The sequence below is a fragment of the Chlamydotis macqueenii genome, chromosome 12 (assembly GCF_036417535.1).
Source record: "Chlamydotis macqueenii isolate bChlMac1 chromosome 12, bChlMac1.mat, whole genome shotgun sequence".
Lineage (NCBI taxonomy): Eukaryota > Metazoa > Chordata > Aves > Otidiformes > Otididae > Chlamydotis > Chlamydotis macqueenii.
Window position 1 is genome coordinate 15,702,726 of NC_141567.1, and position 13,514 is coordinate 15,716,239.

General features: G+C 44.1%; 1 protein-coding gene across 7 annotated transcripts in view; it reads left to right on the plus strand.

Moving 5' to 3' along the window:
* The window catches only part of BBS4 (Bardet-Biedl syndrome 4), a 44,960-nt gene that overhangs the window by 29,763 nt on the left and 1,683 nt on the right, over positions 1 to 13,514 (plus strand). The window contains exons 8-16 of one of the 7 annotated variants that reach the window (XR_015259824.1): positions 742 to 796; positions 2,322 to 2,390; positions 3,588 to 3,740; positions 3,860 to 4,031; positions 4,509 to 4,578; positions 8,237 to 8,378; positions 8,754 to 8,964; positions 10,389 to 11,281; positions 12,619 to 13,417. Coding sequence is in view for 4 of the 7 variants with exons in the window: in XM_086756852.1 (XP_086612978.1) it covers positions 742 to 796; positions 2,322 to 2,390; positions 3,588 to 3,751; positions 3,868 to 4,031; positions 4,509 to 4,578; positions 8,237 to 8,378; positions 8,754 to 8,964; positions 10,389 to 10,540 (1,027 nt within the window). In the remaining 3 variants the exon portion in view is untranslated. Of the gene's footprint in view, positions 1 to 741; positions 797 to 2,321; positions 2,391 to 3,587; positions 3,752 to 3,859; positions 4,032 to 4,508; positions 4,579 to 8,236; positions 8,379 to 8,753; positions 8,965 to 10,388; positions 13,418 to 13,514 lie in introns of those variants that run through there. The other 6 variants (XR_015259825.1, XR_015259826.1, XM_086756852.1 and 3 more) reach the window with 6 other exon arrangements.

The following is a 13,514-nucleotide window of genomic DNA, read 5'->3' on the forward strand; positions in this document are numbered from 1 at the left end:
TGTCTTTTTCTCTTTTCTTACTGTGTTGTTGTTTTCATCCTATTTATGTCTTTAAAAGTTACTGGGAATGGAGATCCTTTTAAAAGGGTTCACAACATTGCTGTGTGAGCCTCATACTATCAGTGAAGGATTGGGAGTTGCATACAGTAGCTGAAAGCCCTTGGGAAGCATTTTTTCAAGCTTCTCTGTGCCAAATGGAGTGGTGTGTGTGGCCAGGGATACATTAACAGGGAGTGCCTGTGGTGAGCAGTCCACAGCTGGTCTGTGAAACCAGGTTTGTAATCTTTTTATAGGGTAGATTAAAAGTCTGACAATGAGTCTGTGTAGGATCCATCAGAAATGCTGAGGATTGCCTGTCCTACATGACCCAAGAGGCTTGGGATGGATTTACAGGGTTGTTTATGGGAGATGATGGAAAATCCCATTTTGTATTTCCAGGTCACTGGTGCAGACTCATTCTGAAGCTTAACAAAACCACAATATCTTATTATGCGTCCAGATCTATTTCTCAGAGCTATGTTGACTTCTTATTTTACCTAGAAGACATTTTGAACGCTTAGGTGTAATATTGTTGAAAGGAAGTCCCCATGATGGCAATTGTTCTAATATTTGCATTTAATAATAATGGTTAATTTCCTGGAGTGGTACCAGTATAATGTAGCATTGTAATTCCATGTTCTGTTTTTAGCTTGTTCTAGAAGGGCTAATAAACAACACAGCTCTCTGGCTTTTGTGTTACAGGTTTTCACCAGAAAACACAGACCTCCTTACAACGCTGGGGTTACTTTACTTGCAGGTAGTGAAGACTGTTAGCTATTTTATGAACTTAATTGTTTTTAAAATGACCAAGGTTTTTTTATAGGGTTAATTTCTATCCACCTTCCTATGACTTGCACGTGTTTCTCAAAAGACTGCATTTAACATGACAGAGCTTGCTTTTCTGTATCTTTTTTTTTTCCTTTTTCTGCTAAAAGCAAGTTGATTTCCTTGACTTGAGCCAGAGCAGGAATTCTGTTTGGCAACTGCCTTAATTTTGTTATAAATCTCCGAGTACAACAAAACATGACTAGTCATTACCTTGCTTCTGGAGCAGGAGTCTAGCCAGTTATTCTCCTACAAAAGCAGCCATGAAATTTTTAGTGTTAATGCACCATAGAAGAAAATCTGAATCAATTTAAATAACAAAGGCATGCTTATCACTTGGGTCTGTAAAATGTGTGAGAAGGACCATCTGATTATTCCAGAAGTGAGCTTCCCAAAGAGCGAACAAGCAAAGAAGAATAGGCAGTAATGCCTGCAAGGATTGATGGGCTAAAAAACTTAGTACTAAGTGCTGATTTGGAAAGACTTAAGCATTTCCCTAATTGTTTAGGTGCTCAAGATTAAAATGCAGATCTTGAAAAATTTTGCCTTTTGCCATTTCCCTACAGATAGGGAAATTCAGGAGGAGCCTTGGATGTCTCAAGTGGGTACATGTAGATTTAGAAGGTAATGTGACATGGGAAGGGGAATCTATAAGACAGAAGTGGTTTTAGTATAACATTCGCCCTGTGAATTTAGGCCCCAGGTCTCTGTGCTGTGATTCATTTGCTCGGTTTGTCATGTCCCTCTGGGTACATACTCACCTTCAGGAGTTTTAAAGATGCTTCTACAGCTTTCCTGCTTGCTGTTAGTTACAGAAGATGCTGGACTCCAATGTATCAGTGTAATTGCTGGAGTGATGGATGGGCTTCTCATCAATTTTTGAGACCAAAAAAGGACACAAGCATCCACAATTTTATCCTGTTTGAACTGGTACAATGCTGGCGTAACTCAGTTGAAAACAATAGAATTTCAGGGATTCTAAGCAGTCATGTACTTCTATATGGGCACAGTTGTGCTCACTGACACTTGCAGTCCGTTAGAAGACAAGGGGAGACTTTTTACCATGAAAAGAGTGCTCCGGGGAGTGATTAATTTGTGATGAGGGAATTGAAGATGTGCAGAGTAGCAATTTGTAGCCTTTTTGCTGGAAGAGAGGAAGGAGCAGAGGCGTATCAAACCAGAGCTTGCTCCTGTATACAAAAGTCAGATCATAAACTATATGGAAAACTATATTTTGGTCAGAACAGTGAATCCAGCCCAGCAAAATAAATTTCTAGAATCTGTTTTGTAAATTATCAATCAAAAACATGTGTTTGTAATGAGAGCACTATAGAATTCACTTTTCTGAATATTTGTTTTGACTGAACCAGAAATTCTTGTGCCCAAAAAGCATGTGTTCTTCTTCACCCCACCTTATTCCTGAATTTCTGATGCTAATTTACTTCTTTTTTTTCCAGCTTGGAGATTACCAGAAGGCTTTTGAACACCTTGGAAATGCGCTTACTTACGACCCAAGCAACTACAAGGTATCATGAGGACTGGAGACAAACCAGCTGAATGATAATGAGACACCTCTTAAAGCTAATTCTAGTATCAGAGCTTTGCCATCTATATCCAGGGTCTTAACCTGGAGAGGCTGAGAAGCATCATGCTCAGAAAGCTTTCTCCAAAATATGTTTTGGGACCTTCCCCTGGGTAAGGAGTTGGATGTGTGTGCAGGTAGGGAAAGGGGAAGAGGCAGAATATGGGATGTCAGTTGATCTCTTTGGTTTGTAATCTGAAGTTGCAAACAAATTAAAACAAATGGAATTTACTTTGCAAGGAAAATTTTCTAGATATTGTTTCAAAAAATCCTGAGAGCTGTTCCTAGGTCCCTGCGACTTCTAGGCATGGAGCACAGATATGAGTGATATTCCATTGTATTATTCTCCCATCTGCTAAGAACTCTGCCTGTGCTTCCAACTGTTGTATATAAATGTGACTTTTCCTTGGCTCTGCTTCCCTTTTTAGCCCTATTACTTCATTTATCTGTACCTCTTTTTCCTTCTGAACGATGTTAACAATGTAGAGTATTGAAATGTGGGGTTGACAAATGATGTATGAATGCAAGCCAAATGTTATTGTGAAAACACCTTTACACTTACAAATTTTACTTGTCGCTGTGAAATGTTATAAGGGACTTAACTGCCGTGGTTTAAATATAGTGTGTTGCAATCACTTGCTTTTTTTTCCCCGTGCATTAATTTGCAGTAGCAACCAGTCGGTGTGAACTAGGCTAGCTTTGCTGCGTATGTCTTGCTTGCGTATGATTTACTCTCTGGTTAACTTGCACCAGAACTATTTCTGTCTGTGCTTGTTGGTAAAAATAAACTATTAGTGCCTAGATCTTCTCAGAGACTCAGACTCTAGGAGGTACTACTGTCACCCCAAAACATAAGCTAAGCACTTGTTACGTTGCAATATTTCTGAGACAGTTATGATAGAGATGGTGCAGGAAGAAGCACACTCACGTCCCTTCTTTGCCCTGTCTTCTACTAAATGTTGGGAGATTCTGGAGTCCCCATCTGCTCCTCACTGTTGGTCTTGGCAGCCCCTGGAAGGAAACACCTGGAAAAGTTAAATGGTTGCTCCTGAGATGGCTTTAGTTTAATAATTTTGGCCTGCTGTCTTGCTGTATTTGGGGAAATGCAGTTCCTCAGCTGGTCACTTGTCTTCTCTCAAAGGCTATCTTGGCAGCTGGCAGCATGATGCAAGCCCATGGAGATTTTGACGTTGCCCTCTCCAAATACAGGATGGTAGCCAGCACTGTGCCAGAAAGCCCCCCGCTGTGGAACAACATTGGGATGTGCTTCTTTGGGAAGAAGAAATATGTAGCAGTAAGTATCTGGTTTCCTTTCTTTTTTCTTTTGTTGCTAACGATTCCTCTTGCAAATAGAGAGAGGAGGTCTGTTCTGGATGGGCTGTGTTACAGCACATTTATTCCTTTTTTTTGAAGGCTATCAGCTGCCTGAAGCGGGCAAACTACTTGGCTCCCTTTGACTGGAAGATTTTATACAATTTGGGGTTAGTCCACCTCACGATGCAGCAATATGCTTCTGCTTTCCACTTCCTCAGTGCTGCCATCAACTTCCAGCCCAAGATGGGAGAGCTGTATATGCTCCTTGCAGGTATGCAACGCTCTGTTATCCAGCTCCGGTGGATATCCAGCTTAAGGGATGCAACATTAGAGAGAGAGAAAGTTTGGGCTGAAGTAAACAAATATTGGTCAAAGGCTGTACAAAGGAGTAGCTCTCCACTAGGTCACTGACAATGAAACCTGAGTACTCTGTTCTCTCTCTGTGGTGAATAGGAAGATCCAGATTGCAGTCAGATCCAGATTAAACATTTGAAAAGATTTCCCACGTGTAAGAGTTTAAGTTTGGGTTGCCTAAGGAGAGAGTGTGGATTCCCAGTACTGGACATTTTTGGGATCAAGCGAAACAAATGTTTGTCAGAAATGACATTAGGAGAGTTAATCCTGGAAGCAGTCCAGACAACCCTGTTAGCATCTATTTATTTTAAGTTGTAATGACATTCAGAATTGTCCTAAAAATGAAGTCCTTGTGAAGCATCAACTTGTGTGTGTACATTTTGCTTTGGTACAGTTGCTCTGACAAACCTTGAAGACCTTGAGAATGCAAAACGTTCCTATGAGCAAGCTGTGGCCCTGGACAAGTAAGTCTTCATCATAGCTGTCAGTTGTTTGATTGCATTGCTTTGCCTCCCTCACCTGGTTTCCTTTGCATGCTTTCTCCCTTTGTCTGCTTTAACCCTAAATGATTTGTAGTGGGGAAACATTTTTATTCCTGCAGCTGTGCAAGTCACTGTTTTAAAACGACCATTTAAAAAAATAATTCAGGTGAGCTCTGAAAAATGAAGGGGAAATTTTGTTTCAGACCAACTTAAAGCTGGTTTTTATTTTGCTGTTTAGTTAGTAAGTCAGTGGTGATGACTTTGGATTCCAGTGAATATTTATACACAGTGAAGCAGATTCAATAGAATAAAACCAGTCATCCCAGAATATTTTGTAACCCAAAGTTTGAGCACTGTGGAGAGCAGTGGGAGGCTTGGGATAAAGCCTGTTCCGAATTGGGCAGAAGGAAGATTTTAGCTGGGACAATGTGGGCAAGAAGCTAGTATAAAGCATATAAGGGCAGCAGTGTAGCCCTTCCTCCTGCATTTTGTGAACAATGTGTTTACAATTTGGCTCTTAAAATCAGAGCACTTGGTTTCAGAAATGTTAAAATGAACCTTGCAGTATTTCATCGTTTCAGTCAGAAAACCAAACTTGTCTGAAATAACTTTGTCTCTCTCCCCAATTTACTGTGAATATTTGCATACTTAGAGCAACCAGCACGGTGCTCCTGAGCCCAGGAGTCTCTGTACTGGTGACAGAGCTGTGGCAAAAGCACTCCTTCCATCTGCAGTGGCCACCACAAGGTGGCATTAGAAAACGCTGGTCCCTTTTCCTCTCCCCTCTCTAACCTAGCTGCGCTGGCCAGGCTTAGTTATGTGAACTCTGGAAGTTCCTAAACCCATTATAAAGGGCAGTAGGTTTCAGAAGATGGTATTTGACGCTGTAGCGCAGTTCTCTTTGCACAGAGGTGCTGTAAATGCTCTCAGATGTTTGCTGGGAACTACACGGCTCGCACGCATGCCAGCACTCTTGAATCAGTTAGCCCTGCACAGCCAGCCCACATCTGGCACTGAAGTTCTGCGTACTTGTGCATCGACAGTTACAAAGCAGGTTTAAATATTACTTCTACATCTGTTTCAGACCTTAGTAGGTCTGTGCAACCTCCTCAGAGGAACCGAACCTGTGCAAACTATAGTCGGAGATTTATAAATGTATTGCTGTGCGAGAGGGTTTTGCAGTTATGCATCGATTGCTCCTACTGACATCACTGACCAACTCCAGTCAGCTCCTGTGCCTGGCTTTACTGATCAGCCTTCCATCCCCCGCAAGGCAATACAGCACCTTAAAGATTGCTCAGCCTGCTTAGTCATGAATTTGCGTGCTTTGATCAAAGAGAAGGAACAGAAATTTAGTTCTACAACTTTGCCTAAATATTTGGCACTGCTATGATACTACAGCTATATAGTCTTACTGGGAAAATAGAACCTCATCAAAGCAAAAATGAATGCCAACTGCCAGGGACTGCTGGGAGGAATATCCAGACTTTGTTGGGCTTGTTCAGCTGCCATGCTATATATTTTAGGCAGTTATTATGTGGCTGAATCCATGTCCCCACGGGCTTTCTTTGCTGGCATATTGTGAACTGTTTGGCTGGGATGAAGACGGCTGTGTTTGTTTCCATTGCCATAAATACTTTTATAGCAGCGCTGTGACATTTGGCCTGGGTGCCCTGCTGGGATCTGGAATGGGAAGCATCTTGGAAAAATCTTTAAAAAAAGGTGTTTCTTCTTAGTACTGATTCTACCTCATGACTGTCCTTTCTTTCTGTGGTTATTTAGCTATTGATTTTTTTCTAACTGTCACACCGCTTTTCAGCTCTTGAAGGCAAATTAGCTCGATAAGGTTCAATTAATTTTAAAACTGGCTGTTCCCATATCTGTCTGATCTCTGTTTTCAGTGTTTTATTGTGTGGGCTTGGATTTCTTTATTTTCTTTCTTGGCTCCCCCCCCCGCCCCCGAACAGATGGGGTTTGGATGTTTATTTTTTCATGCATTTCTTCCTTTGCTTTGCCAAAGACGGTGAGGAGGGTTTTTTTTTTTGTGGTGGAATCAGTGTTCCAGTTTCTCAGTTAAAGGAAAACCAATAGTTATAAATGCTGTCAGATTACTTTTGATAGTCTTCTTTCTTGCAGCACTGTCATATAACTTACCAAGGATGCACAGTCCTGGCCTGCAGATAACGCTTTCTATTTATTGAGCAGTGTTAGCAGAAGCCTTCCCTTCTGCACTTTTCATAAAGGATGGGTTTGTCTTGGCCCGCCAGGCATGGGTGCTGGAGTCCTTGGACGGCTCCAGCTATCCCTGCCAGACTCCAGGAGAGGGCACTAGTTCCTTGCTCACGTTTATTGAGCAAACTACAAAGCATCCCTCGCTGACCTGTGTGCAGTGACACACGTATGCGGCTCCCCTGCAGGGAGCTGCGGTCAGGCAGTGCTCTTCCATGCACCTCTCGACAGCATGTCCCCTGTTCTGGCCAAGTGCAACCTCTGCTCTTCCAGGTCTCATCCTGCAGCCTGGATGAGCAGAGCGTCTGCGTGAGGTTCCACGCTGGGGCCTGTGCCCCTCTTGCATTTCATTTCTATGTCAGATAATACATGTGCATTTTGCTTCTCCAAAGTAAGGGTGAAATTCAGACTGCTAAAGAATGGTCAGAGCAGCTCATTGAGTGTGGCTTGTCAGGCAATGAAGGAAGGATCAGGTCTCAGGGAGCTTCGCTTAGCAGTTACAGAGCCAAGGGAGTCAGCTCACTCTTTCCCTCCGGTTTAGTTTGCTCACACTCCTGGCTGTGCCAGAAGAAACGTTGCTGTGTGGGGTTAATGTATCCTCGTGAAGCAAATGGATGCTGTGGAAAATTGAGCATTGAGCATTTTTACCTTTTTGAAATCTTCATATGCGGTTCTGCATCAGGAAGGGAGGCAGGACTGCGCAGGATCACAGTGTTATCTGCAGTGCTGGGCTCCTCTCCGAGTCCTTCGTTAGCAGGTATCACCCACTGTTTGTCTATAACAGTACATACGGTTGTATATGGTTTTACTGGGAGAATGAGAGAGAAGAGGTGGGGAAATGAAATGCAAATGGCATGTTCTGTAGCACGTCAGGTTGTAAAATACAGTCAGAAAGCATGAGTCTGTCCCACTGCCCCGTCCCATGACAAGCTGCTTGCCTACAAACTGGGAGAGCTGGGAGAGCCTGAGACAAGTGACAGCAGAGATCAGCTTTTACAGTGTGATGACAGCCCCTGTCACTGCTCTGCCAGGAGCAAGGGGCTAGGAGACCAGGCACTTACAAAGACAGTCCTGAGATAGTCCCCAAATGCGAAGAATTGGCTGTTGCAGAGGAGAGCCCTGCAGGGGGTGAGATAATCGGCAGAGTCGTTTATATTGTCGTTGATACTGGGCTGCTTCGCTGAGCCCAGGCACCGAATCTCTCACCAAACACGTGGGACTCTGTCATGTTCCTGAAGGACTCTGGCTGTGCAGCCCCGCACCTCCTTCGGGGTACAGAGTACCCCATGACTTGTCTGTGCCAGACAGTAAGGTTTCTCCAGCTTTGCTGCTCAGGCATATCTTGGCGTTAATTCAAGTCAGGATAAGTGTTCCCACAGTGAATGCACTGCATCCTGTGTGTTTGCTGCAGGTGCAACCCCCTCGTCAACCTGAACTATGCTGTCCTGCTGTATAACCAGGGTGACAAGAAGGGAGCCCTCTGCCAGTACCAGGAGATGGAGAAGAAGGTCAATGCAATGAAGGAGAGCAGTACTTCTGACTTTGACCCTGAGGTATGTGCCTAACAGTTCTCAGTGGGAACTAAGTAGCCACACTAAAACTGGCAACAAACGAGGAGGAAATTTGACTTTAGAGTCCAATTATTAGGAAGAAATTCTGCTTATGAGATTTTCTGAGTAGAGCAGTCGCCTGCTGAGAGCTGCTTGCTTCATTTCTGCTCTTTGAAGCCCAATTCTTCAATCAATACACAGCAAGACAAGATTCCCTCTTAATTAAGGGAATGAATTAGCGGAGATGGTTCCCTCGAGCACTAAGGCAGTAGCCAGCTCTGCGCACCTCTCATTTTTATTTTTTGTGTTGTTGTTGACTTTATCGTTGTCTGAAGTGCTGCTGTTTACAAGGATCTCCTCTTTTTGTTGCTTGAGAAGATGGTGGAGGTTGCCCAGAAGATGGGAGCTGCCCTGCAGGTGGGGGAGAGCTTGGTCTGGGCTAAGCCTTCTAAAGAGTCTAAATCCAAGCAGCGAGCTGCTCCATCAGGAAAATCGTCCAGCACTCAGCAGCCTTTGGGTTCTAACCAGGCCTTGGGTCAAGCCATGTCTTCTGCTGCAGGGTACGGGAAAACCATGCAGCTTCCCCCAGGTACTTCTCTTTTCCTTCTCTTTAGAGCAGAACTGTGGGAGGGGAGAAGGGGAGAAGAGAAATCTCTCTTTGAGTACAGAGTTAGAGCACGTGTTTAGGAAGGTCATCACTTGCTTACACAGTAGTGATGTCAGTGTTTGGTGATAGCTTTCCCAGTTTTCTGAGTTAAGGAAGTGTGGAAGGAAGATGCTCTCTGTGATGTGTTATACTATCCTGCTTTTGTAGGGGTGTGGAAAGTCAGTAAAGTTTCCTTTCCTATTTAAGCCATGATGGGCAAGAGTCCATTAGCCTGGGATTGAGATCTTGTGCCAGGAAGGAGGTGATTTCAGAAACCAGACCTCTTTGTCTTCCTTTAGAAGAGCCCAGAGCTGACATGCAGATACAGAGGGAGACAAGCTGCTGGACAGAAGGGAAATGATGGACAATTTTCTGAAGCGCTTTGTAATTTCTGTTACAAAAATAACTGCATCAGGACTGCTTTGAAGCTGTCCAGCCAGGTCCCTCCCTTGCAGATGTTGTGGGCCACTGGACTGAAGGTTACTCAGGAGATGGCATCAGCCTTAGAAGGCTTAGGCCAGTAATCTGTACATGCTGCTCTGTGCTGGGGCTGGGTAGGAGCATTTCCTGAGCCACCACTTGTAGCCTGACCTCCTCTCACCCCTTGGCTTCCAAGGAGGAATGTGCTACAGAGATATTGCTCATCGTGGTGATTTTCTGTCAGCTAGTCTTGTTTCCTGTGAAGTGAAACAGGAGAGAGGTTGTGTAGTCCAGGCCTCTTTCTTTGGCACCCCTAAGGACCTGCTCCATTTCTCCCGCACGGAATAAACTTTCCGTGCAGGGAAGACTTAGTCAGGAAAGCTGAAAAATAAAACATACAGAAGTTTGGAGTTTACCTGAAGGACTTTATCATACACATCAGAGAAGGGAACTGGTTCATAACATCAGTTGTCAGCCTAAATCTAAGCATAGAAGCAACTTCAGCATGGAAGTGTCCTGTTTTGATTTTATTTTGTAAGTAGCTACTTTAACTGCCTGGAAACTCTCCCTGAGTTTGCTAGAACTGTGAACTGAAAAATTATACTGTGGTTTTGGCTCCAGCTTGGATATGAACCAGCTTCAGTGGAACTTTTTTCCCTTCCAAAGCATGAGTTAGTTCTGAAGTTTGTACTGACTTCTCACAGCAGCCCAGCTGGATGGAATCCTGTACCTTAGCTTCATTTCAGCAGAACTTTGGGTACTGTAAGGTCTCTGGCTGGATAACTCAAAAGAGTTGAGTGCTACTGAAAAGCTAATGCTGGAGAGAAGAAATCTGAGAGTAATTAATAGCTGTGATTTTTCTGCATCTCCATGCTGCCTGGAAGGGCAAAAAGAATAGACAAAAGACCTGTAGTCATACAATAACTGTAACTGTCTTCTCTCCCCAGGTGCTGGAGCATCAGCTCCACTTGCAAAGCCTCCCTCGCTGCCTCTGGAACCAGAACTGGGCTCAGAAATGAGCCCCGAGGAGACCTCGGCACCAACAGGGGCTGAGGAACAGAGGAAAGAAAAGCGCAAGAGTCGGCAGGCAGCGGACTAGAACGGACTCTGGTCAGGACAGGCAGGTGCAGGAGCATCTCCAGTGCTGCTTCCTGACTTGTGGAGAAATGGACCTGTCCTCTCCTGTGACCCACAGTGGCTTCACCCCACTGTCAGTTAGTCTAAATGCAACTGTTTTCTGTTAATGATTTTAGCACATGGTCTGTACCTTGTTCAAGGAGTCATTGCAGCAATCAGAAGAGGTTTCTGCGTAGCTACTGTTAGTGTGGTCACAGCTTACTACAAAACACTGGAGGATGGAGATCCATCACTCCACAGGGCTGGCTGGCTCCAGTGTTTGGATGTAAGTCCTCCAGAAGGATGCTGAGGCATCCAGCATGTTTAGAAAGGCCAGCAGTAGTGACTTAGCATCCTGGACCCCAAAGAGGGTCAAACACTTCAGTGTTTGCAGCTGAGGAAGCCCTGCAGAAGCTGTATAAGGGTCAGTGGCAACATGCTTGGAGAAGAGGAGAAGCTAGCGCACCTCACTAGGGCAAGTCCAGAGCAGTAAGCCAGGCCCAGGACTAGCGCAGCCTGGAGCGACGGGCTTGTCACTCCCTGTTTTGCAAGGGCAAGACTTTGTCAATGCTTTCTCAAGGCTGAAGAAAGGAAGCAGAAACAGCTTGGAGCTGTTATTCTGGCACAGGGCGCTGTCATGGCCACAAGGTACAAGAGGCACCGTAAAGCCCACACTTTCCTTAGCGGTGGCAATTGTGAAAGACAAGGGAACTGCATAGCGAAGGTGAGCTGGTTTGTCTTGAGGTGATCTCTCTGTTAACACGCAGCCCGGTGGAGGATGGATGGCCAAAGCAGAGCTGCAGCACGTGTGTTGGCCAGCCGACTGATCCTGGATCACCTTCTGATCCCAGAATCACTCTTTGTTTTTCTTGAATCCAGCATTCTATTCTATATGTATATAAATTGAATCCTATTTTGAAGCATAAGCTTCTATGTGGTAGCTAAGAAAGTTGCAAAGCTGGCCCACAGTGAGCCAAGTGCTCAGAGGCTGGCTATTATGGAAGCAGGCTAGCTGCAGTGCTGCTGCAAAAGTCTGCCAAATTCATAATTGTTTGCTGAGAAACAGGGTAAATGAGCCTCCGTGAAGCTCTGTGCTCATGTGATGAGAGTTCTTCTTTGGGAATTTGTGTTGCTCAGCATGGCGGGGAGGGACTGGTTTGCAGGAAAAAAAAAAAAAGAACAAGCCTTTTCAGAAAAGACGATATGGTCAGCTTCAATGCTAAATTTAAATTGTTTTAGTATGACAGCAGTCATGCTGTGTATAATTTAGTTGTGCCCTCCTTACAGTTGCATTTTAGGAGAAATAATTTATGCTAGCTGCAAAGCAGCCCATTGGTGAGCAGAGCAAGGAATTTTAATGCCCATGACTAGAGAAGCTTTGAAAATGTTTGTCCTTGAACAGCAAAATCTTAGCCTTCCTTTTTCCTGCTGCTGTCAGTTTGTTGCCTCTGAGATTTATCCAGAGCTGATAGAGGTGCTGAAAACAACTGCTCTTGGGAGCTGAAGGCAGGACCATCATACTTTACATAAAGAACCAGTAACTGAGTTAACTATAGTTTTTCTCATCTTCCTCTCTGTGTACCGAGAAGTACACAACGCTAACATTGCTGTGGGACTTTTAATCTGAGTTTGTTTTCCAAACAGAATGTGTAGCGCTTCCCCGACAAAACTGAAGCTTCAGGGCTCAGTGTATTTGCTGGTCAAGCTACTCGGTTTTTTTTAAACGTATTTCCTCCTTTAGTTCTGCCCTGTTGCATTGTTTCACTCCATAATTAACAAGTCCAACAGAGCAAGGATAGTAATGGAAACTTCTCTGTAGCAACAGTGTAAAAGCAGCATGACCACTGCTCTGGCCACATTAACACCCTTCAGTCGTGCTTTGTGGTTAGCTGCTGCTATCCAGAATGACATCAATGCATCTTTAGAGCGCAACCAGGAGCTGAAGGGCTATCCTGCTCCCTGGAGAACACTAGAAGAGCAGGAACCCATCACTTTCTCCTCAGTTTTGATTGTCAAAACTGCGTGCTTATCTCAAATGTGGCTTTTTTTTTTTTTTCCCAGCTGTCCTCTACTGATGGGTTTTGTGTCAGTACAGCTTCAGGGTAGCACTCCTGTAAGGTTTCCCTTGTGCTACGAGTTGAAGAAAACAGATCTTTTGTGGAGCACTGGCAAATTTAAACAAACTAGACAAGAAGCAGTGTAAATCAGGTACAGTGCAGTGATTTTTATTCACAATAAACTTTTTACACTGAAAGTTACTGCAGCATAACATCTGAGTGCCTGTGAAGAGGAGATTAAGATTGCAGGGCAAGGGTAGGCAGGATGCGGGAACTCTTTACCTCACCACCAAAATTTTAGTTCAAAACAGTTTTCCACTAGCAATTGATTGCTGCAATCTTTTAAGTCTTATCACAAAGGCTTTCAAGCCATGGAAGCTCCAATACAAGGAACAGTGACCAGGACAGTGTGGTTACAGGTAGGTGAGCACCAGCATTGCTGATACAGGAAGGTGTTCCCCTCCATCTGCTCATGACCCTTTGTTTTGATGTTACTAGCTGCTTTCCTCTGCTTTCTGCTTGTTGTAAAAAAGATAAGTGACCTTAGACTGTAGCATTATCAAACTCCTTTGCTATATTCAGTAGATGGGAGCAGCCCTTGTCCCACTGCTGCTCTCAGCTTACAGTCCACCACAGACAAGGAACAATCAAAGATCTCTCTCCTCTCACCCAGTCCCTGTTACCTTCCTGGCTGTTAGGCTGCTTTTACAGGGTAAAAGTTACACGTTAGTACACAGAGTACACTGCATTTGGAGGTACTGTAAAGGTATTTAAAATAAATATATACTTTGGTGAAAAGCTTATGCAGACGATTAGCCAATTCTCTTCTGTGAAAAGAAGCAGTAGCACCTTGTTGCTGTCTGGATTTGAACAAAGCTTCATGTCTAAGGAAGCATTTTT